At 46.4% G+C, this 22,623-nt stretch overlaps 1 protein-coding gene across 8 annotated transcripts in view; it reads right to left on the bottom strand.

Annotated features, from left to right (window-relative positions):
• Positions 1–22,623, bottom strand: part of UCKL1 (uridine-cytidine kinase 1 like 1) — a 378,995-nt gene that overhangs the window by 245,538 nt on the left and 110,834 nt on the right. For 5 of the 8 annotated variants that reach the window (XM_069650850.1, XM_069650854.1, XM_069650849.1 and 2 more), the window contains exons 2-3: positions 5,347–5,537; positions 4,394–4,500 (exon numbers count right to left, since the gene is read on the bottom strand). In XM_069650850.1, coding sequence (XP_069506951.1) covers positions 4,394–4,500; positions 5,347–5,537 — 298 coding nt within the window. Of the gene's footprint in view, positions 1–4,393; positions 4,501–5,346; positions 5,538–21,836; positions 22,231–22,623 lie in introns of those variants that run through there. The other 3 variants (XM_069650851.1, XM_069650853.1, XM_069650852.1) reach the window with 3 other exon arrangements.

Here is a 22,623-nt window from a genome sequence, read left to right as displayed (position 1 = left end):
GCCTGCTTGTCGCCTTCTATGAGCCTCATTCTGTGTGAACCCTCTCCCCCCCCCCACCCACCAGTGCTTCCTGTGGTGCATGGCTGCGTTTTTTTCTCCCTCCCTCTTCCCTCGTGCCTCCTCACACCCTCTAAGGTTCTCTCAATCTCTCCCATCTACTCAAACTGCTACTCTATCTCCTATTCTATCTCTCTCACCAAGTCTGGAAGGAAAAGGTTCAAGAGGGGTAGCCTGGTCTCCAACCCAGGCCTCCCTATCGCTGATACTCACATCAGTGCTTCCTCCAGACAGACTTTCACCGACATCCTCTTTGCCGTTGCCTAACCAGCCCTATGGACCCCTCATATGGTCTCTGTTCTCTCTGTTTTCTCCTCCTCTCCCATTAATGGTGGCACCCGGTGGAAGGTCCACATGACCCCCTTCCATTCCTCCAAGTCCATCATCAATCTGTATCTGAATGGGACCGTCATAGTCCCGGGCTCCCAGCCCAATCTCCTCCTCCTTGATAGGGGTCTCACTCCTCTAATTTATTTCCTCCCTTCTTCTACCACTCCTTCTTACACCTCTCTGGCCCCTCTGCCACATTCTGTCTCCTCCGCCGCCTCTCTGGCACAACCTCCTCCTCCGCTCTGGCCCCTATGCCACCTCCGACTTCTGCCCCTACCCACTCCCAGGCCCTTCTACCAACTCTGCTGGGTGTACCTCACTCCTGCACCCCAACCCGGAAGTCTTTCTAATGTGGCAACCGGCTCCACGTAGCCAACCTCAACTCTTGCTCTGTTGTCAAACACTCTTCTGACATCAGCCGCCTCCTTGATGAACTTGACCTGGATTTCCTTGCTCTCAACGAGACTTGGTTCACTGCCAGCTCTATCACGGTTTTGACACTCTCCTCCCTGAGGGCTACAAGATCCTCTCAGAGTCCAGAACCAACCGACCCAGGGATGGAGGGGACCTGATCTTTCTGGAGTGGGTCCCTGCTTCTGTCATTCCTACGCAGGCCCACTCGTCCTTTGAAAGACTAGTCTGTAGGCTCTCTATCTCTCCTGTCCTCTCTCTGACTGTGGCCACCATCTACAGGCCACCTGGCCAGGTCTCCCTCTTCCTCTCAGAATGGACTGACCTCTTCTCTCCTTGCCTCGACCTGTCAACTTCTCCTCTTGAGACCTCAGCACCCACCTGGATGCTTCTAATCCCTCCTCTGGGCTCTTCCGCAACCTTTGCGACTCTCTCTCCCTTTCCATTCTACCCTCTGGTCCAACACACTCTGCTGGACACACCACCTTGGATGTTCTCATCTCCTGAGACATCCTTCTCGCTAACCCTCTCACCACTCTCCTTTATTGGAATGACCACTTTCTGCTTTCCCCTCACCTAAAACTCTCCATCCCGCAGGCTAAGCCCACCCCAGCACTGCCACCAACCTTCTCAGTCATTCGACCCATGAAGCGTGTGTCAGTGGATGCCGTTGCCTCTACTTTCTCTGCTCCTCCTACTCCTGCGGCGGACTCATACTCTGACACAGCCCTCTCTAACCAGCATCTTTCTATCGCCAACACTCTGGACATACTTGCTACTGTTATGAGAATCCATCTGAAGCCTACCTCCAAGTGCAACTCTTGCTATGACTCTGACCTCGCCGCCCTGAAACGAAGTCGAGGGCTTCGGGGCGCATCCTCTGACAAACTTGCCTGTGCCCTGCTCCAAAGGCAATACAGAGTCTCTGTCCTGTCCAAGAAGAGGGTCAACATCCAAGCCCACGTCTCTGCGGCCTCCAAAAACACAGCTGAACGTTTTAAAATCTGCAAAGAGCTGGTCAATCCTCCTGCAATCTCCACCTCTCCTGTTCCCTCCCAGGGCCTCTGTACGGCTCTGGCTTCTCACCTCGGCACTGTTACTCCCACTCCTCCTCCTTTCTCCTCTTTCTCTCCCACAACACCTGGCGATGTTTCTAGACAAGTCTGATCTATGAATGTGTCATCCAAACAGGTGCTCCCGTGTTCCTCCAGAACCATCAAGGACCACATTGACACCCTCGCTCTAGCAATCACTCTTTTGCCACTAGATATTTCCCCTCTCTCCTCAAGCACTCCCTCGTGCATCCCCTTCTCAAAAAGCCTTCTGCCAATCCTACCTGCCTGGAAAACTAACGCCCTATCCCTTTCACTCCTTTCCTGGGCAAACGCTGTTGGTTGTCTCCATGACCATCAGTCAGGCTTCAGAGCAGCCAGAGGCACGGGAACTGCTCTCCTGAACATCTGTGAAGATCTGCTCTCTAATTTTTGACTCCAGCCTTCCTTCTGTCCTCATCCTCCTTGACCCTTCCTCTGCTTTTGACACAGTCAGTTATGCCATCCTGATCAATTTAATACACAAGAACGATATTAGCATAATTGTTCCGTTTTATTTTGGTCGAATGGTACATTTGACCGAATTTGGTCTGTACCATTACACCAAGTAAAAATGAACAAATTAGGCTAATACATACCGAACATGTGGAGCAGGGGGGGGATCCCCTGTTCCCTATGATCGCTATGTATTAGCCTTGGGGGCTTGCAGGGTGTCCCCTGCTTCCTCAACATGGGAGGCGGTGCAGAGGAAAAAAAAAAAGAAAAAGAAAAAAAGGGTCCCTGCGGCGGCGGATCCGACACGCATTAGAGGGACGGATCTGACGCTGTAGGTCTGACGTTGACCAGGCGGCGAGCAAAAGGGTAAGTAGGGAAGGTGGATGTGGTGTGTGGCCGGTGGTGTTTGATAATCCGATAATTGATCGCATGCGGGCTGTTTTTTTTCAAACAATTTGCCGCAATTAATTCTCAGACGACCGAACGCCATCAAACCTGCGAGAAACTGGGCACCATGGATCAGGCCTTCGAGTGGTTGACCGCCTTCCTCCTGGACCGACCCTCCCAGGTCCAACTTGGGTCCTTTCTTTCCATCACTTCTCTCTCCACATGTGGTGTTCCTCAGGGATCTACCCTCTCGCCCTGGCTCTTCAATGTCTAATTGGCCCATTTAGCCCATTACATCTCTACCTTCTCCACTAACTTTCAGTGTTATGCAGATGACACTCAGCTTTCTTTCAGACTACCCTCAGCCTCCTCTCTCACTCATTCCTGACTGTCTATCCACGATTCAGGATTGGTGCACCTCCAAGGATCTCTGCCTTAATGCCAGTAAAACAGAGATTGTTCTCATTTGGACCCCTGCTCCTGCTTTTCCTCTCTCACTCTTGCCGCCCTCCTCCTCCTTCTTTTGAGACAAAATATCTTGGCGTCTTCTTCGACTCCACTCTCTCCTTCTCTCCTTACATCAAAGACCTTGCCAAGTAGGTCCACTACCAGTTGCACTTCCTCAGAGGTATTCTTCCTTTTCTCACTTTCCACCAGAAGCTCAAGATCTCCAGAGCCCTGGTTTTCTCTAGGCTAGACTATTGCAACAGCCTCTTTCTCAATCTGCTTTCCTCCACTCTCTGCCCTCTGTAACTCATCCAAAAAAGGACTGCGAGACTTATCCTTGGCCTCAAGCCCAAGGACCGTATCTGTCCAGCCCTGAAATCCCTCCACTGGCGGCTGCAAGGATCAAGTTCAACCCCCTCTGCCTCATTCACAAGGCTTTCTGGGGCTGGGGCCTGCACTACCTCCAACTCTCTTCCAAAATGCCTTCCTTCTCAGCTACCTCCAACTCTCTGAGGGTCAGAGACTTCTCCAGGCAGAGAGTGCGGGGCAGATCTTTCTCCTCTGCAGGTGCCTCCCTCTGGAATGGCTTCTCTGCCCCTCTCAAACTTGAACCAGAGCACCTGAAGATCTGGAAGCAGCTCAAGACCTTCCTTTTCTCCTCTGCTTTCTTGCTCTCCCTCCCCTGCTGACCTACATGTATGATGCGCCAACTGGTTGCTTGGCTACCCTCTGAGCCTCACTAGGGACCAGGCTCCTCCATAAGCAGTTTCCCCTGCACTACCTCTGAGCCCACCACACATTTAGTGCGCTATAACTAACATCTACAGTCCCCTGTCTCCTTGTGCTTACACAGAGCCGCGTTGCCTGGCTGCACTCACCCTTCCCCTCCCCAGCCCCCTTCCCCTGCACTGGCATGCTTGCAGGATCTGAATGACACAAGGCCTAGTAAGATCGTTTGTCTCGTCCTCCCTCTGTCTTGCCTCCCCAGTCTTGTCGCGCCTAGACACAATTGTGTACAGGCTTGTTATAAATGACCTATCATATCATACATGGTCTTCCACTGAGTATCTTTCATTTTAACTCCCCGCCTGACCCTTGTACTTCCCTCTCACTCACTTCTAATCCCCTTTACATGCATTCACCCAGACCATCTTGTGTATAGACTCCAAATAGAGCAGCACTCTGATCCAAACTCGAACACACCCGAGGCTCACCTTGTAGAAGGAGTCCAAGGACAGCAACACCACCCAGGGCACATCCAGAGCCTCGATAATCATCCTTGCCACTGTGGTCTTCCCAGAGGCGCTGCCGCCCCCGAGCCCTGGAAGACATAAAGAGGCTTAGAGTAAATTATATGGTTGAAGGTGAACAGACAGAGCCTTCCGGCAGGCAGCATTATAAAACAATGTATTGTCTATCCTGTTTGTCTATGGATAAGTCTCATGTGTTCATTGTGCAGCATAGCGAGGACAGAGATGGGAAGTGTGGGCAGTCACATGGTGGAGACATGCTGTCAAAGGTCTCTATGCTTCCAACACTAATCTCTAAATCAAAAACAGGCACAGCTAGAGATGTCACAGGGTCAAGTGAAACTAGGCAATCCACCAAAAACCAACATGGCCATTCCCAATATAAAACGAGTCATCCAACCGTAGGGTCTCCAAACCCCACTCCATTCAAAATTACACTCTTTAAGAAAATCCTCTATAGGTTGCAACAGGCGCTGGACCCACACTAAGTCCCACACCATGAATGAGATGACCACCACTAGTTAACTCATTCACATGCAACGTCTGGCAAGATTACATCATTCGGTAGAAGTGAACTTTCAGGGACAGTAGCAATATTTGGTTCTTTTTAACTGGAGAGAGCTTTGCCCTATAAGAACCCTGAATGGCTGTTCTATTTGATCTGTGATATGGGAAGAGATATGCATATGTGTGCTGGTTATGCTGCAGATATAGCACCACCAGCCTTGGGTCAGTTTTACAAAAGTTGAGAAACCCATTCCCGGGAAAGGCATATGGTAAGAGTAGGCTCCAGCTATGGAAAGGAAAGATTCAGAGATAAAATACATCTTTATAACTCAGTTGGATGTGCCTTTAATGTTCCCACTTTGACTAAGCCCTGGACAGACGGTTCTTAAGGGACTCTGTAGAGGCCTCACCGATGACAAAAGCCTCTTTGGACTGCGTGCCATGTTCGTTGTACCAGGGTGGCCGGCCGGCAGTGTATATAGTCCTCTTGCTGGTGCGCAGAAGTGGTGGCTCTGATTTACACTGGCTGGTGGTACGTTTCCGTGGTGCCTGCTTCGGGCCAATGCCGGGGAGGAGCCGGTCATTGGAGTCTGCACTGCTGCTGTGAAGAGAAAGAGAAAATGATGATCATCTCGTCACAAAGAACCAAACATTGTAATAACCATGTGCTCAGACAACAAATCACAATGAAAGGGACTTAAGTGGTACGATCCAAAATCTTCTGCTAAGGTATCCGTTTGTTGATTTGAGTGTTTAGGCATGAAAAGTTTAGAGGTTACCACCTTGGGTACTATTTTTGCTCCTGTGTAGACGGCAAGCCAAGGTTCCGACCGATGGCTCATGAGCCTCATTACACTGCATGCCATCATAGTCTGTGGAGTCATATGCATATGTGTGCTGCCTTTTCATTTTGAGCTGAAAAAGCAGGGTGTTCGGTTAGGAAAGTATTTTTCCCCCCTCAAGTGAATCCCTTATACATGTTCTGGCTTTTTATGTTATTTAACTTTTTTTGCCAAAGATGAGACTTTTTCACATAAGGTTACTTAGGCAGGGTTACTCCCAAAGTGTACCATGTGTTCCCAGGGTGTGTTTTCTCACCTAGAAAGTGTGTTCAAGTGTTGTAGCCTGTCTACTGATAAGGTAGCAATGTGCTCCATGAAAAGGGGCAAAATGGAGGTGAAGGGTTTTTAAAGCACTTTGAACTTGTCCTTTCTTTCTGGTCCTTTTGAATTCTGTGCCAGGTATGGGCATTTTGTCTACTTGAGCTCTGACTCAAAGATTACAAAGTCTTCTATGACCGAATGCTATCCAGGTGAGGGTCTGCCATTACCTCAATCTACATTTCTGAGAAGGTCCGAGGGGCTGGCAAGCCCACAGAGGGGACGCCAGAGAGACAGCCTGCATATCGGCCGCCCTTCTGGCCGCCCCCCAGGCACCTGGGGGCTACCTTGCACCTCTCCTCCTACCTTGGAGGCGCGGAGGGGCATAACGGGGCCCCGCCAGATCCGGCTTGGGCAACGGGGAGCAGTTATAAGGCGGAGGGCTGCTGGGCTCTATCACTTTGTTGCAGCCCCCACCCAAAGTCCCACCCTCTCTTCCCCTTCTTTCGACACCAAATAGTTGTTCTCAATACGGTAGGGTAGGATAGCAAAGTGGTGGAGTTCATGGAGTAGATGGAAGGGATTCTGTTATTTGTACGAAATGTAAGAATTTGATGATAACATTTTACTTTTCATCGGCTTGCGGTGGTAAGATAACAGGCATATTTGTTCATAATGTTTGTTCACAAACATTTGTGTAATGCTTTGCTAACTTTTGTTTTTCTGTCACAGGCAGAGTTACGGGGCGGTCCTAGCCGGGGAGGAGTTTGACGCTGCGGTCTCAGCCATGGGTGGTTCCCGAGGGCCGCACTTGAGCCAGGTTCGGATGACGGGCACTGAGTGCCTTATGGACAGTTGAGACTTCTTGTCAACGAGATTTAGTTAGTTTTCCCGGGAAATTACTACTTGGCAGTTTATAATCAGAGGCGGACGTCCACTACTCTGCAAAACCGGAAGTGACAAGTGTCCCTGGGAACGATAGAAGCCTGATAAACCAAAAGGGCTACCTTAGAAGTCTAAGGAGATTGCTTTACTTAGTGGCTGGGATATCCCCCCAAATTGTGTACGATTCTAATAAATGTGATCTTGTGTTTCCAAAATATATACCAATTGCCCTTGTGATTATTATGAAGAATGTAACCATTGCATAGATGTCAGACCCTAGGAAGGGGAGGGCCATAGTGGGACATGGCCCCGCTATGGTACTTCCCAAGAAGGTAGGAGTGAAGCTGGCCCTCGCCGACGAAGTTGCTGCCAAAACTTTGACTGTAGGGAGACCCTGAGCTATTCTTTAGTCAACAAATGGACCTGATTTTGAAGTAGCGAAGACACCAAAACGGCACTGAGGACTCAGAGTTAGAAACCTTGGTGCTGTGAGGAGCCAGGAAAGAGACGCGGACACAGAGGAGACATATTTTCGGTTATAAACTTTCGTTAAAATGAGTTGGAAAATGCCTCACTATCCCTACTCTAGGAGGGATTGCCCTACCTCAAACCAAAACTACTGAGTCAGTCCAATGTCAAGATGTCCAAACAAAAGATGTGTCCTATGTCCGTAATTCTATTCTGGCCCTCACATTCTAAATAAACTCTAAAGGTGTAAAGGGTATTGTTTCTTGAATTGTCCAAGTGCTGAAATGTACAAGTTCAACACAAAAGTTCTAATATAACAGAAAGACTTTTCTCATGAACAATGGACTTCTTTGCAGGGAATAGCTTTCTTCCCTAGGTTCCTTAGATCACCTTTCACCAATTCAACAAACGTTTAATCAACTTCCAAGGGGGTGACTCTCTCCCCTCAGTATTCTCACTTCTTTTGGGGAATTTTCTCCCTTCTCCAAGCTTTCGCTTCCTTTAATATTTTTGAGTTATTTAGGGATATGTCTTTTCCTGGGGATTTCCCTCTTCTCCTTAGTTTCCCAATAGTTGATTAAACCAAAGACCGTTCTTTGCAGATCTTTACAATAGTCTTAATATCTATGTCCACCTGGGCATACGTCTGTCAGGTCACATTACACATTGTTTCACCTTCATCTGATGTACCTTCCTACCAAGACTTCATCACTTAAACATTAACCTTCACCTGGTATACTCTCCTGCCAGGACTTTCTTATACAAATACGTTGTTGCACAGATATTTAACTTCACCTGGTATACTCCCTTGCCAGGTTAACATTTCTTTGTATAGATGGTACACCCTCTTGCCAGAACCCTGTTACTTAACAGATACTCAACTTCACCTGGTATTCTCTTTGTCCAGGACTTTATTACACAAACACTTTGTTGCAGTTAATTGCACAAATACTTAACTTCACCTGGTGTGTTTGCTTTCCAGGACTTTATATTATAGATCACTCTTCTATCACAACTTTCACCTGATATATTTGCTTGTTTGGTGTTTGTCATGTGTGTTACACTTTCCTCTGCGGTTGGGGTTTAATAACCCATTGTCAACTTGCGTTGTAAACACTTTTCACTTCTCTAATGTCTTTGCTGATTCCTGCTTGAATGGCGTTCTCAAGAAGCGGTTTCCTTTATTTAGCCACTAGGTAACCCATTTGCTTCTTCTAGGTAAACCTGTTATTTCCGTTGCTGATGCACAGCAACCTTTATTTGCTGGCAACCCAGGTTACCCTATTTTTCTCCCAGGGCTTACCGCTTGCCTGCAGCACCTCCTCGTTCCGCTCCACCTTGATGTACTGCATTTGCATGCGCTTCATCTAGCACTGCCTTCTCGTGGTGTCTGTTTCCTGATGCACGGTTCCCACGACTTTCTCTCTCCAAGCGGTGGACCGGCCGCACCCTGGCTTCTATGTTCCTTCATCGGGTCTTCCTCTCCCGACTTCTGCCACGGCGCCCATGCCTTCAACGTGGTGCTCAGCAACCCTACAGTTTGCGAGGTGATTTGGCAGCCTTCCTCTCTCCTGCCTGCTGTCAGCTGTGAAAGGCCCGTATTTAAACTCCCCAGTCTGTTTACTCATTTCCCAATAGCTAGACCACAGCGTTCACTGCCCAGTCCTTGTAATCATAATTACTCGGTCACTCTGCCTTGTGTCCGTTTTCTGTAATTGGTTTCTTAATGACTTGGGGGAAGTGGATACTGAGCTTCCCGGGGAGTGCTCTTCAATACTCCCCGGCTCTTCCTCATCTCAGCCAGTAATATATTCTCCCTAATAGAAGTTTGGGGTTTAGACACACTAGCCTTACACAGAGGTGGTGGATGAGTGACAATATGCCATGAATGCATGAGAGACTGAGGCGAGATCCCTCAAGGGGAAAGGAGGGCATTTGTTTTCCTTCAACAATGTCATTCAGTCTGCCCAAGAGTCACCTCCCCCATGTAGTTCTCCCTCCTATAGCCGCACCCAGGATCAGGTAGTGGCTGCCATCCACTGGCCACATAGGGGGAGGCTATGCCAGGGAAAGTAGTGCCACATCCTGAGATTCATCAGAGTGCTTACTTAAGGGGAAGCTCTGCCCCTCTCTGATCAGAGGAAACTTGTTTCGGATGATTCCCAACCATGGTCCAGTGGGAGCAGTCAGATCACCCTCTGCAGTCTTTGTGTGCTCCCTTGAACCTCCTGGACCGGGTGATTTATGCTCAGGAAAGTGGGAGCCCCTGACTGACAGCTGGAGACAGGATAGTGTTCCTCCTGCTATTAAGTGCTGCTCTTCCTCAGGTATTTTCAGGCAGACAATAGACCTGACTGCAGCCTAAACTGACTTGTTCCAAAGGGTCACCAATGAGCCTTCTTGCTTCTTCTGCACCCGAATCCACTGACTTGAGCGGGACATCTTGGTGATCGCCCAATTTCGTTTCCCTTGTCTGTCCTGGCCTCACACGTCAGTGGTGCTGCCTGCAGTCCTGATTGCCTGAAACCTTGATCGTGACCTCTGGAAACCCGACATCCGAATCAACCTCTATGTCAGAGTCCTCTGGGTTTGTATAATGCTCTCTACCAGCCTAAATGACAGCTGGGTAGTCTCCTTCCCCCCATTGTGGGGCTTCTCCTGCAGACCTTCTCCCAGGTACCACCAGAGCAACTCATTCTACATCTCTTCTCCTGTACACTTGAATGCATTCTTCCATCCAAAGGCTTCTGCTCGAACCTCGGTCTGGATCTCCGAGGGGGTTCTCCATCATGGCCAGCATGAAGACTGCCTCTGCTGCAGTGCCCCTGTGGACCTGCTAACATTGAACCTCTTTTTCCTATAGCCAAGGGCTGCCTATGGGCTTTGTCTGAGTAAAGTAAATGTAAAGTAAGTGGGAGAATCTGTTTAAAGGGGTTATTTTAAAGCAAAAACAACAAAATTAAAAATGCACTGTAGGGGAATCTAAATGTTTGCACTTAAGTGCAAAGGGTTCCCGGCGCAATGTTCTACATTCCAAAACGGAGTGGGCATGTGAAGAGTAAATCGCGTGTGATTTAAAGTTTACTCTGCGCTTCTCTAGTCCCTTTTGCGAAAAGTATAAATGTCTCCCGCGATTCATGAAGGCAGAAGGCCTTTACAGTGGAATCCGATGAAAACCGCGAGAGGAATCCATGCCGATTCGGGCGGTAATGCGATCGGATTTGCATGGCGGAGCAGCAAAGCTAGCAAATATGCCAAGTCCCCTCTGCCTTACCAATCTACCTGGCAGGATCGCCTACAAATCCCTGGAATTGTAAAAGTGGTGGGGTGAGCAGGAGTTTGGTGGTAACTATTACCAGAATGTATTAGATTTGGAGCTTTGACACAAGACCCCCTAACTCATTACAACTGTGCCAAAGTATCTACAAGTTTACTTCCCTTTGAAATCGTGTTGCCTATTTATTATGCGTGTTACTGTGAGTCTTTGTGCTACTGTTTTCTATATTTAGCTATGATTTAGTACTTAGCTGTAACTGTCGATTTTAACTTAAAGCACAATTTGAGTAGTATACTGATTTTCTTTATGATTATAATTGGTTATTTATAACGCGCTTAATACCTAGAGGTTTCTAAACGCGGACCCGGGATCGAACCTGTTTTTTGTGTCATCTTGCTTTCAAGGCGAGAGCGTTGTCCCTGAGCTATCCTCCAAACACAGGGCATTGTTTTATTGTGTGCTGACGTGTCTATGTTTTACTTTATTACCGCTCTTTCCCCCCTTTAGAATGAAGTCAGATTGCTCAAGCACACGGTCATTGTGATTTTCTGGCCCAACTAAATGAAACCATGCACATACACAAAAGGTTTCTCTTTCTGCGCCCTAAGCCGAGCTCGTGTGGAAATCTCCAGCTGGTACTTACTCTCCACCATATATGGTTGTCTTCAGTGCAGTATGCTGGGGTTGGTAAACCGGAAGCATGCTGGGATTGTACAAACTGGAAATGTACACCGGTTATAAAAAGTGGGAGATTATACTAGGGTTGCCAAAATGGGTGTATGCTTTGATTGCAAACTGGGATATTCAAAACTGGGTATATAGTGGGTCTGTCAAACTAGGAATATTAAGGGAATGGGCAAACCTGCAATATATTGTGGTTTGCAAACTGGGAATGCCAGATTTAAACTATATTAGGATGGTCAATCTAGTAGTAAATTGCGATACAATGTGACAGTGGAAATTGAACATACTGGGGGTTTGTGTATGGGGACGGCTTTTATTGTATGCATGATGGATGTGGCTCCAGCGCTATGGCCATATTTGCTTATCGTAATACTGAAGCACCGAAAAGATGTGCATGAGTGTTAAGGCTGGTGCAAGGATGGCCATTGCACGGTTGGATTTTCCATTGCCAACACTGATGCAACTGTCACTGCGCCGGGTCTACATTTAGCCAAGTTGGTCATTTTTGCTGGGGTTGCAACGAGCACTGAAGAGCTGTTTTAGGACTTGAGCCAAGGCAGACGCTGGGCGGGTGTCAGTGCCGGCATTATGTCTAGAATATACTACTGTTCGAGTCAGTGCCAAAACCAGTGCACAATGTGTTTCAAAGCGCTTCGCCGCAAAGGAGGGAACAAGGGAAAAATACAATGACATTCTGACAGCCCATGAACAACAAGAATGTGAAGTTAACTATCATACTCGGCCTGGTGACATTTCAGATCGTGCAAGTGGAAAGACACAGTTAGGAAGGAATGGGAAACAGACAGGCAACTACCGTATAGGGCCTGACGACATTTCTGGTAGTGCCGGAATTTTACAAGAGGAGAGGGAGAAGGGATGAGAATGAGGGAGAGGAACTAAACAAGCGACTATCATACTAGGCCTGACGACGTTTCTGGTAGAGCCCGAATTTTACAAGAGGAGAGGGAGAAGGGATGAGAATGAGGGAGAGGAACAAAACAAGCTACTATCGTACTAGGCCTGACGACATTTCAGATAGTGCTGGAACGGGGGAGGAGAACAAGTATGGGAGGGGGGAGGAGACAAACGTTGCTATCATACTAGGTCAAGGGACAATTCTGATAGAATAAGTGCATAGAAATGAAAGGTAGGGAGGGAGAAGGGAGAGAGAACAGAGAATAAACAGTGAAAAGGAGCAGGGAAGAGGAGGGGAGAGTGAATACAGTAGCAGAGGTCAGTAAAACACAATGTTGCAAGGAACAGAGAATGTAGGCAAGGAATCAAGAAGGGCACAGCATGATTCAGAGCCACCCTGAGTGTGAGATCCTGGGGAGATCCAGCATGAGAGTTGAGAAGGTGAAACACCAAGTCAATGTGTCCATAAAGTCAAATCCAAGCGTTAGCAACATGTCGGTGATGGTGAGACAATAGTGAATCAAGACAACTCCTGTAGTGAAAGAGGTGTTGTTCCATCTGTGGAAATAATAGCATTGTACCAGTGCCAAAACCAACTAAATGTTGCCATTTTACTACCACTATTAACGGTGTAAATCCAGTCCCTCGTATAGCACCAAATCCTGTGCAAATTGGGTCACTGCACTATCAGTACGACAAGCAATGTATGTTTAAAAAAATAGGGTCTCCGAGAGCCATACGGCCAGCAGCCTCACAGTCATGCCAGTTACTGGTTTGGAGGCTGGGTGGAATTTGATGTGCGTGGATGTCAAGCCCACCGCAGCCAAGCCAGAGTCACAAACATAGTGTATAGATGACGTAGTCCTTAATGTGGCATTTCCTGTGCAGGTCCTAGACCCCCATGGGGAGCATTGACCTCTTCCTTCCAGCACCAGAGAGCAGAGTTTAAAACCTACTGGATGAAGGCCGTCAAGTTCCTGAAAAGATGGCTTAACTGAACATAATGGAAACCAGCCATGGTGAGCTTAATGGCACAAGAGAAAATGGCAATCCTGTAGTAGAGATCATGTTACCACTAATAAACTGGTGATGATGGGCTGACAAGGGGGGCTGATTCTGAGCTCATGATAATAAGAGTGTGGAAAGCTGACATTCTCCCCTCCAGTTTACAGCACCACCATTCAAGTGGGTGGAAGTATTGGAGGGTAGATGTCGTGCTTTCCGGCAGCAAAAGCTGCTAAAATCACACATTGTGGGGGAAACATGTGCTCCAGTGGCATTGCGAGCATTGCCACTTTCCTAATTTAAGAAAGTTTTCTTAAACTTTCATTAAACTAGAAAAGTGGTGCTGCAATCTAAGAAATGCATTGTTTATAAGGGGAAAAGTGTGCAGTGGAATTTAACGGCACTAGTACCATATTTTTACTCCTTTTTTGTCGTGCGAAAGCAGTGCTGCTGGGAGGATCCCCTCCATGTAGCTGGCCTGCATTCTTCATGGATGCTAGGGCTGGTGTCAAGGCGCAAATTAGGCTCATGCAAAAGCCGAGGCTTTCATGTCCCTGCACCACATTCTATTCCTGTCAGAATATGGTTCATGTAAGAAATGTGCTGTTCCGGCTTGGAACAACACATTTCTATTTTTACACGGACCTCTGAATCAGGCCCAGGGTCTGATGTAAAACGGCGAGAATGTTTTGAATCGGTTCACGCTAGCATAAATCTTGGGCACTTACTGGTTTGAATCAAGTAGAATCAATTGGAAATAAAAGAAAACCAAAACAGAAACAAAATGTTAATGTTAAAGGATATTATACTGTGCACTATCACCAACGTAGTGGTCCCCTGGCACTCTGGCGGATCTGAAAGAAAAGGGGGGTAGGCTAGGGCGCGTTAGTAGGACAAAGTTTGGAGAAAGAGCAAGGGAGCTCTGATGTGCTGTTGGCAGCTTCAGTTTGGTTAACAAAGTTTGCAGAGCTTTTTGTTATGGTATCCGGTTGGAGTCTTTCGTGTGCTGTTGTATAAGGCTCTGTGTGGTGTGTTTGTTGTTGCGGTGTAGTGAAGTGTGTGCGGGTTGCTGTGATTTAAGAGGTATGGTTGTGTTTAGTTACGGGTTGAGAGCTGTATGAGGGGGGAGAGGTTTTCGTAGGTTGGTTATTAGCATTGTTGCCTGGAGAAAAGAACACCCATTTGAGTGTATTTCGAGATTTAGACACATTTCTTCCTTACAGTGATCTAATTTCAGCATGACAAGGCTGTCACTCATCTCTCTGTCCATATGTTGAGCTAGTTAATCTCTACAACTCTGTCTTTGTTGTTACTCAGGCCAGCCCTTATATCCCAGTCTGTGTCCGATGCAAACTGGTCCCCGTCGATCTATCTAGTTTTGACCTGTGCCCATACTCAAAGCTCTGTCTGTGTGTGACGCGGTATGGCTCAGTCCTTACCCGCATGTCTGGATTGACACAAGTGAATCACAATACCTATGTCTCAGATGATTTTGATGTGTGTGTTGGGTTAGTCGTTTGGAAATCAGTAAATCTCCTAGGGTTTTGTGTATGTCAGTCTGGTGCATTCCGTCTTCTAGTTGCTAGCTTGGGTGTGTGTTTTTTAGTGTGGCGTTAGTAGTCTCCTTTTGGCTGGCGGGTTAGCTTATTTGGAAGGGTTGGTTTGAGGATGGTTGTCTTGTGAGCGTGAGGTAGTAGTTGGATAGCGTGGATGCATAATTGTGTTATCATGGGGTTTTCACATGGTTCACGTTGTCATGTCTTTAAGAGGGATGCTAGGAAGTGGGTAAGCTTAATAGTTGTTCCTTTTTGTTTATGTCTGCTGTGTTAGCTATTGTTCTGTCCTGATTGGATTGTTGCTCATGGTCGGTTACACCATGCATTGTCTCTTTAGTTCTTGCGGGTGGTTCCCCCTCTTTGTCGGTTGTAGGTGTTATCTGTACCGTCATGGGTTCTGTCAACTGATTCTATCTTTGCAAAACTTAAATCGTAATACATGATATGAAACCAGAACAATCTGGCAAGGATTCCAGCCAAATGGGCCACTGAAACCAGGGTTTGTATCTTGAATCACTTCCAGTTTCTGTGCAAGCATATTTGAACCCCCTTGCTTACCATAGATTGCAATATCACTGCAGCATGTTCACCTATCCCTAAAATCAATGCATGTAAAAAACGTGCACAGAATATATATTCATCTAAAAGTGTGGTTCCTTAGAGCACTGCCACTTTGATTTCATATAGCACTAACACACCACAAACACACTCCCTCCCGTTCACTTTGACAAGAAGCAAGCAGGGATGAGCAACAGGTTTGCACACTTTGGAGAAAAAGATGTTCCTGGAGCAGCTTGCTGGAGCTCGGGAGGGGCGGAGGCAGGGGTGGATCTCCTGAACATGGACGCGCTCCCCGCAGAGACGGTTCAGGCACGAGTGCCTGAGATCACACGGCTGGCTGCCATTTATCTTTGAGCTAAGCAGATCCATTGAAATATGTCTTAATCTAATGAGGAAACCAATGGAATGGTGGGAGACCAGGCCTAACAAGCTCTTGTTTTGGCCAATTTAGGAGGGTGGTGGCTGCATTATTCTGTCCGAACACACGAGTGGGCCAGGCCTGCAGGAGAGCATTACACTAGTCTGAGCCAGTAAGGACAAGGTAGCTGGCGGTGGCCATTTTCTGTGGAAAGGTGAGCGTGCCAAAGCTAATTTAACTCGCCAACAGCCAAAGATGCAACTTTGGAGACAGTGATGGAAAAAGAGGATGCTAAATGTGGCTCAGAGGATTTGGTCCATGGATACTGGGCAGGTGTGGAATCAAGTAAAGGATACCAGTGTGGGAGAATAGGGAGGCTAAATAACTGCAGAGCAGTAGGAGTTCACATTTGGTGATATGGAATGCTACCCGGCTCCCTCGCTGTGCAATGCACTGTTCATGGCGGCACATCGCAGACATTTGACAGAAGACCCAATTTTCAAAGTAAAAGCTATTGAGCTGAGCAGTGTGCTGTAACATCTCTAGTAACTATATGTTTATATACATATACAGTACCTATCTCGCTATCTTCCATGTATACTCCTTGCAGTAATGTGTCCTGCACACAGTTTTCATACGAAAACCTGACCGGCCTAACTCTACTACCTATATTTTCTTGAAACCCATGCATTGTGTGCACCTCCCTTTAGGGTCCATATGTTTTTGGTACACAATAGTATGCAAGACATATCCTTGGCACTCATACACTGTACACACAATCCATTGGCACTATACACTGTGTGCGCGTGGGCACACACCTTGCATTCACGTGGCCGGTACCAGCACATAGCCCCATACCTCTACCACCATATGTGTTTGTAAAAGGCAGCATCGACAACCATAGTGGTCTCTTGCCGCTAGGAGTATAAATGGGTCGCTATGATGTGTCTTGAAAATCCTCATGCTCAAGTATGCTCTACGGGTAATTGCACTACGTGCTTTATCCCTACACAGACGTAGGTGTAATGTAATGGATTGTATGTCAATCACTTAACTAGCTTCATGTTTCTTCCCTTGCTCATCACTACATCCTCAAACATACATACATACTGTTGTACAAATACCAATGGACAGCACAACAAATACAACCAATAAAACTAGAGACACAAGTCATGGGGATATGGTGAGTAGTAGAGTGTTGCCACTGGGAAGTGCTATAGGGACCCTTTACGGGTGTGCGCCTGTTTCCCTGTACTGCCACCCGTTAAGTTGCTGTGGGCATAGCGCCTTAGGCAAGCAGTGTTGGGCTATGCACACTCTCTGAAATCCCTGATATTTCCAACAACAAATCAGAAAGCCACACACGCCATCCGATACAAACAGAGTGCGAATCGAATGCGTATCAATTCAGACAAAAGAATTAGCACAAAACAAAATCTACAAACCTATGAAATGCTGATACAAAAGTCGGAATTGCAACCTTAACTAAAACCACCTTGAACGTCAAAAGACTTATTAGGAAAAGCAACAGACAACAATCAGGTTATACAATACAAGGTCCAGTAAACGTAACATTGTAAAGCCTCTTATCGCCAAATTACAGAAGTCCACAATAAAATACTACAATGCATCACAAGAACTATAAATGCACAAGCTGAAATGTGATGTAATGGCACAGGGCGGTTCTGGCGGCATAGGCCCTCAATATGTAATCTCCCTGTTTACCAGAACACTTTGGTATGGAGGAGGGGATATTGAGCTCTCGTTTTCTCATCATTAGCAGCAGTTGGTGGGGTTTGGAGAGCAAAACTGTTCTTTGCACGGTTTCACCAAAACAGTAACAAATGCCTGAACCTACAAAACTAGTACTAAAAACAATGACAAAGTCCAAGGATTTGGTTTTTGCGTTGACGCGGAGTATGCATTAGACAGCCAACTGCCTATCAATTACTCTAGTATTCGCAACATATGACGTGTATTGTTGCCATATACCAGCTATTGCCAAAAAAAGCCAAGGTACTCACACCATAATAGCCATTACATTTCACGGTACTCACTAAATTGCAAGGGACTGCCATCAAATACCAAGGCACTCATATAGTAAAGGAAAAAAGTCCTTCACAAAAGTGTCCTTCGATTCCTCTTCTTTCACACATTAAAAACAGTCTTAAAAATGACCACATGCACTTTCTCTCGTTCACTATAATAGCCGACATGCTCCGCTGTTAAAATAGTTTTTCAAAACTTGCTATGGCCGCCATTATGAATCTGGGTCGCAGCATCATAAAGGCTTCACTGCCCTACCTGTGGCAAAACATGCAGACTTTCGCACTTTAGAAGAAAAAAAAATCAATTTCCATCCCCATGTGGAGGATTACAATGAATTGTGTACAGCAGTGAATGATAGTGCTACTGTACTATGTGTTCCAACGCACAGAAACCTTACACACAAATGGTGGTGATAAAGTAGGCACCTAAAATGCCCGCCCTTTTCTTTACCCTTTTGGGGTTCCATCGAAAAATTATATTTCCTTATTTTGCAAAGATGCACTAGGGAATCGCTTCAATTGAAGGACACAAACTATTTTTTTGGAAGTATTTGAGCGCATAATCATGGAGTATTTACTGCAGTGCTTAATTTGTGAGAATGTTTGCTAGGGCTCAGCCCTGGCACTTATTTCTGAGCCCCGGCACTTATTGCGTCAGACTCAGTTGGATTATGATGCAGTGTTTTGGCAACTTTATTACTGTAAATGCCAGTCACATCATAAACACATAGAATCAGAGCAAAATGTAAATGATTATTGTGTTTAAAGACAGACTTAAACATGTGTCTCATGTCAAGACACAAGTAAGTTATTTTATGTGTATCTTGATTGTTATTTGTAAATCACACATCTGCCGTAGTGACCAAGTACATCCGTCAACCACAATAAGCCGGTGGGAGTTGCAGCTTTAACCCCATATATGTTGACCGCTTCAGGAGCAGCCATGACGTGTCATGGGTGTGTTAGAAAATATTTGAGCCCTGGCACTTATTTACAAATGAAGCACTAATTTATTGTATGAGTATTCCAACAGGAAACGGATGTTTGCCGTTACTGCCTGATGCATAATGTGGGCCCTGCTGTGTTCCACCTGTTGGGGGAGATGTGGCCATTTTCGCACCCCCCTCGCCATTCCTACAGCAAAGAGACCACGTGTGTGCTAAGGAGAGAAACGCTGCACCCCCATGACGACCACCCACACCTACTAATTATAAGAAACAAACAACCAAGTCTTTGTCACAGCGTAGCAACTCCATTTTGTGTCACACTAGATGCCATCTTTTACTAGGCCCAAGAATTCTTTCAGTAATCACAGCTCTCCCTTCCCCAGTGCCGCGAATAGACAGCCCAAGCCATCTCTGCCTCCTGCCATTCATTGTTGCAATGTTTAGTATCACCTCGTGACAGATGAGCTCATTGCAGCGTGTGAGACCAGAGCAGGCCACAGCCCATATGCCCATCCATCTCCACTAAGTCCCTCGCCGCTCTGCTCTTTGATGCAGATATGCATCTGGCCCCTCGCATTGCACATTCGAGGACACCCACCATAGCCTTAATCCCATGTACAAATATATCCTCCCCAAAACTAACATGTCCATCTATATCATGAGGCATCAGGTAAATCAAACCCACAGGAGGAGACAACTGGGAATGGGGCCCTGTGTTTTATGAACCCCTGATTGCAGGGGTTAGAATGTCAATATATCTCCCAATGTTCTCTGAAAGTACCCCCATTCATGCAATGATCTTTATGTTCGCATTACTCTTATTCAATCAGTTCCTGTTGTTTAGTAGATTAGACAGATAGCATTGAAGTGATTCTCTGCCCTGACCTTCACCACGACGATGAGCCCAGCTGACCACGTACACTTTAACGGACAAAGAGACAGCAACCAATGGAACCCAGGCATCCCATATGGAGCTGGGATTAGTATACATACCTAGCCAATCGATTTTGTCAGTTTATTACCTATATGTGAAGTCACAAATGAAGCTTGGTACCTTTTAATGTGCTGCCTGGGTATATGTTGGCAGAGCGCTCTGGGGCACCAGAGTTCTCTGCTTGCAATTTATGTTATATAAATTTTTTTACTTGCAATGTATCCCTTGCAGGGTGTGTCCATTATTTGGTCTCGGATATTACGTGCTTTGTTGGGTGTGAGCCTTCACACCGTACATTTTTTAAATCGCTCCATACCAATTTATCACAAAAACGCATTTTGTTAACGCTTCAAATTACAAGACTTTATACAATGTGCAGATTACAATAAGCATTGCACCAGCCATTTCCACTTCTTAATAAGAGGCAAATACCCCAACAACAAAAAAAGAGGGAGAAACAGTACTCCCTACAATACATGGGAAAAAGCAGAAGCATGCAAGACCCCCACCCTGCTTCCACCCACGCAGCTCCGCAGACAGGTTCGTTTCCGTGGCATCAGCAGCGCATTGCCGCGCGAAGAACCTCTGCTATTCTCACTTCAAAATATAGGACGTAAAACTCCCATTTCAAAATATCTGTAGCTCTGCATGTAAGCATTTCTAACCGAGAAAAAGTACATTATCAACTAGTCCATATGCAAGCACTCTGCGTTAAAGGGATTGCCTTTTCAGTAAAGTAAACCCTGGCCTCATCCTTATGCAGAAGTGCTATTTCAGTGCATACACTACTCCCATGTTTAAGAAGGAACACCCATCTTGTTCGCCACTGCACACACATATACTGTCCGGAGGGTTGACCGAGTGAGCCGACCGCTCGGTTCCCTTTATTGAGCACCAGACACTTCCCCACCGTGAAAGGAAAATAAGAAACGTGTAATTTATGTGGTATTGAATTGTCAAATCTGGAATAAATAGTTCATGTTGCATCCCGCACCTGCCTGGAAATTGGATTTTTTTGTCTAGGCGCTGCTTTATTGCGATACACACAAGGACACATCTAGAATTTATCAAAAACAACCTTTTCATGTTCTGCATTTTTTTATCGACACTCGGCAAAGATACAGCACTTCAAGAAGCTCAAAATACGATTTTGAAGATTTTGAACAAAAATACAATACAATGATACTTTGTTAACATGTATGGCGTAGCAGTAGCATTGCTATGGATAGTATGAGACGACTACTACCGAATGAGTGAGCTTTGAAGTCCAGGAGAGGGAGCAGCAGGTCGTTTCTGGAAATTCGTGCCCTAGAAGGTGCATGCTGCCTGGTGCCTTCTGAAATACCCTCCTCTAATGGTCACCTTTAAACTAATGCTCTTAAAAAGCTTTCTTGCAGTAAGTCATTAGCATGGGCGTCATTTTAGGGGGGGCAGGGGTGTTTGCCCCCCCAAACGTTCATGGAACACTATTTTGTCCCCATTCATTTGGCTGGGGCACCTTTTCTTCGGGTGTCATGTCCCCCAACATTTTCAGCATAGTTACTCCACTGGTCATTAGCAAATCCATTCCAAAATTGGACCTTCAATTGTCCTTCCTCTATCGTCACTTGTGCCTTCAGGACCAATCTGATGTCAGGCTGCAGTCCATTGTTGATGTTTATGACTCAATGCCAATTAGAACACTGAATGCATTCAGGCATCACAATTCTAGATACAGGCGGACAGCGTGGGGTTAAACGAAGTATGTCTAGCCTGCCTTATTCAGTTACAGGGAAAGAGCCCACTACCAAACGGCTATCAACGAAAACAAGTATATGGACCCCCACAAGGTGCAAACTCATTATAGAAAAAAAAGCTGAGTTGACATAGGAATGTGTAAGGTCATATGCTTATAAAAAAAAACAGGCAACATTCAAGAGAGCATGTCTAGTTGCTTTATAAAGATTGCAATGCAATACAACTCGAATCACCCCAAAGAGTTGCATTTATTGTAGCCAGTTTAGGCGATTGAGCGTTTTACTTGCAGACTATACTGTGCAGCAAATGCATACATTCACAGAGCGATCACGCAAACTGGAATCTGGCAAATAACCTGAAGTTAGGGGTCCAGAATTATGGGAAACAGGGAAACAGCAAGGGCCCACCCCACCCTAGTCACTCACCATTCCTCGGCCCCGAGCGACCAGCAAGACAAGACCCTGGGTCCCGAACACTCAGGGAGGAGGCTCATTGACAGGTGGAAGGTTCGCGTGGGTCTGTAGGTTGGTGTCTGGCTTTTGTGGAAGGGCCACGCTACTCTGCAGGGCACACGGGCGTCACAGACCACCGCAGGACACGGGAGGTAGCCCTTTGCATACTCTGTACATCTCCGAGCACATTGCTGAACAAAAACACTGAACGCATCCCACTAGGCCATCACAAAGATCTGTCTGTACACGCGTTCCAGTACAGTGCCGCAAGAACTGGGGTCCACGTCCTAGTCCACCGTGCACAGATATCTGTGCATTTCCGCAGGCTCCGTGTACACCTCTGAAAGGCTAGAGAAAGCAGGCGAAATCCCCTCGTGACCCGAAGGGCGGTACAGGCATAAGAGGATAGTTTACAACAGATTATGCTTCTTACCTGATATTAATAGCTCAGACTTTGTAAAAATGGAAACATGCCCTCCCCCTGCACTTGCAGTCCCAAGACGAAACCCCCACGTGTGCACACAGACACGCCCACCAAAATACATAAACATACCAGTAAATGTACATGAATTAGGTCAAGTGCCTATACCTTTCACATCAGAAAGAAGCAACAAATGCATTCGGAACTTGCTGAGAAGCAGCAAAGAGGGGTTCCACGATTGTGCCGGGATATATGGAATGTGGAAGTTCCAATTACTTCACTTTTTTGAAGTTCAATTTGCTTGAAGTCAAATAAAAAATTAAATGCACAATAAGACCA

This window comes from Ambystoma mexicanum, chromosome 3p, assembly GCF_040938575.1.
Source record: "Ambystoma mexicanum isolate Mex_15411 chromosome 3p, UKY_AmexF1_1, whole genome shotgun sequence".
Classification (NCBI taxonomy): Eukaryota; Metazoa; Chordata; class Amphibia; order Caudata; family Ambystomatidae; genus Ambystoma; species Ambystoma mexicanum.
This window is presented reverse-complemented; position numbering and strand designations above follow the sequence as displayed.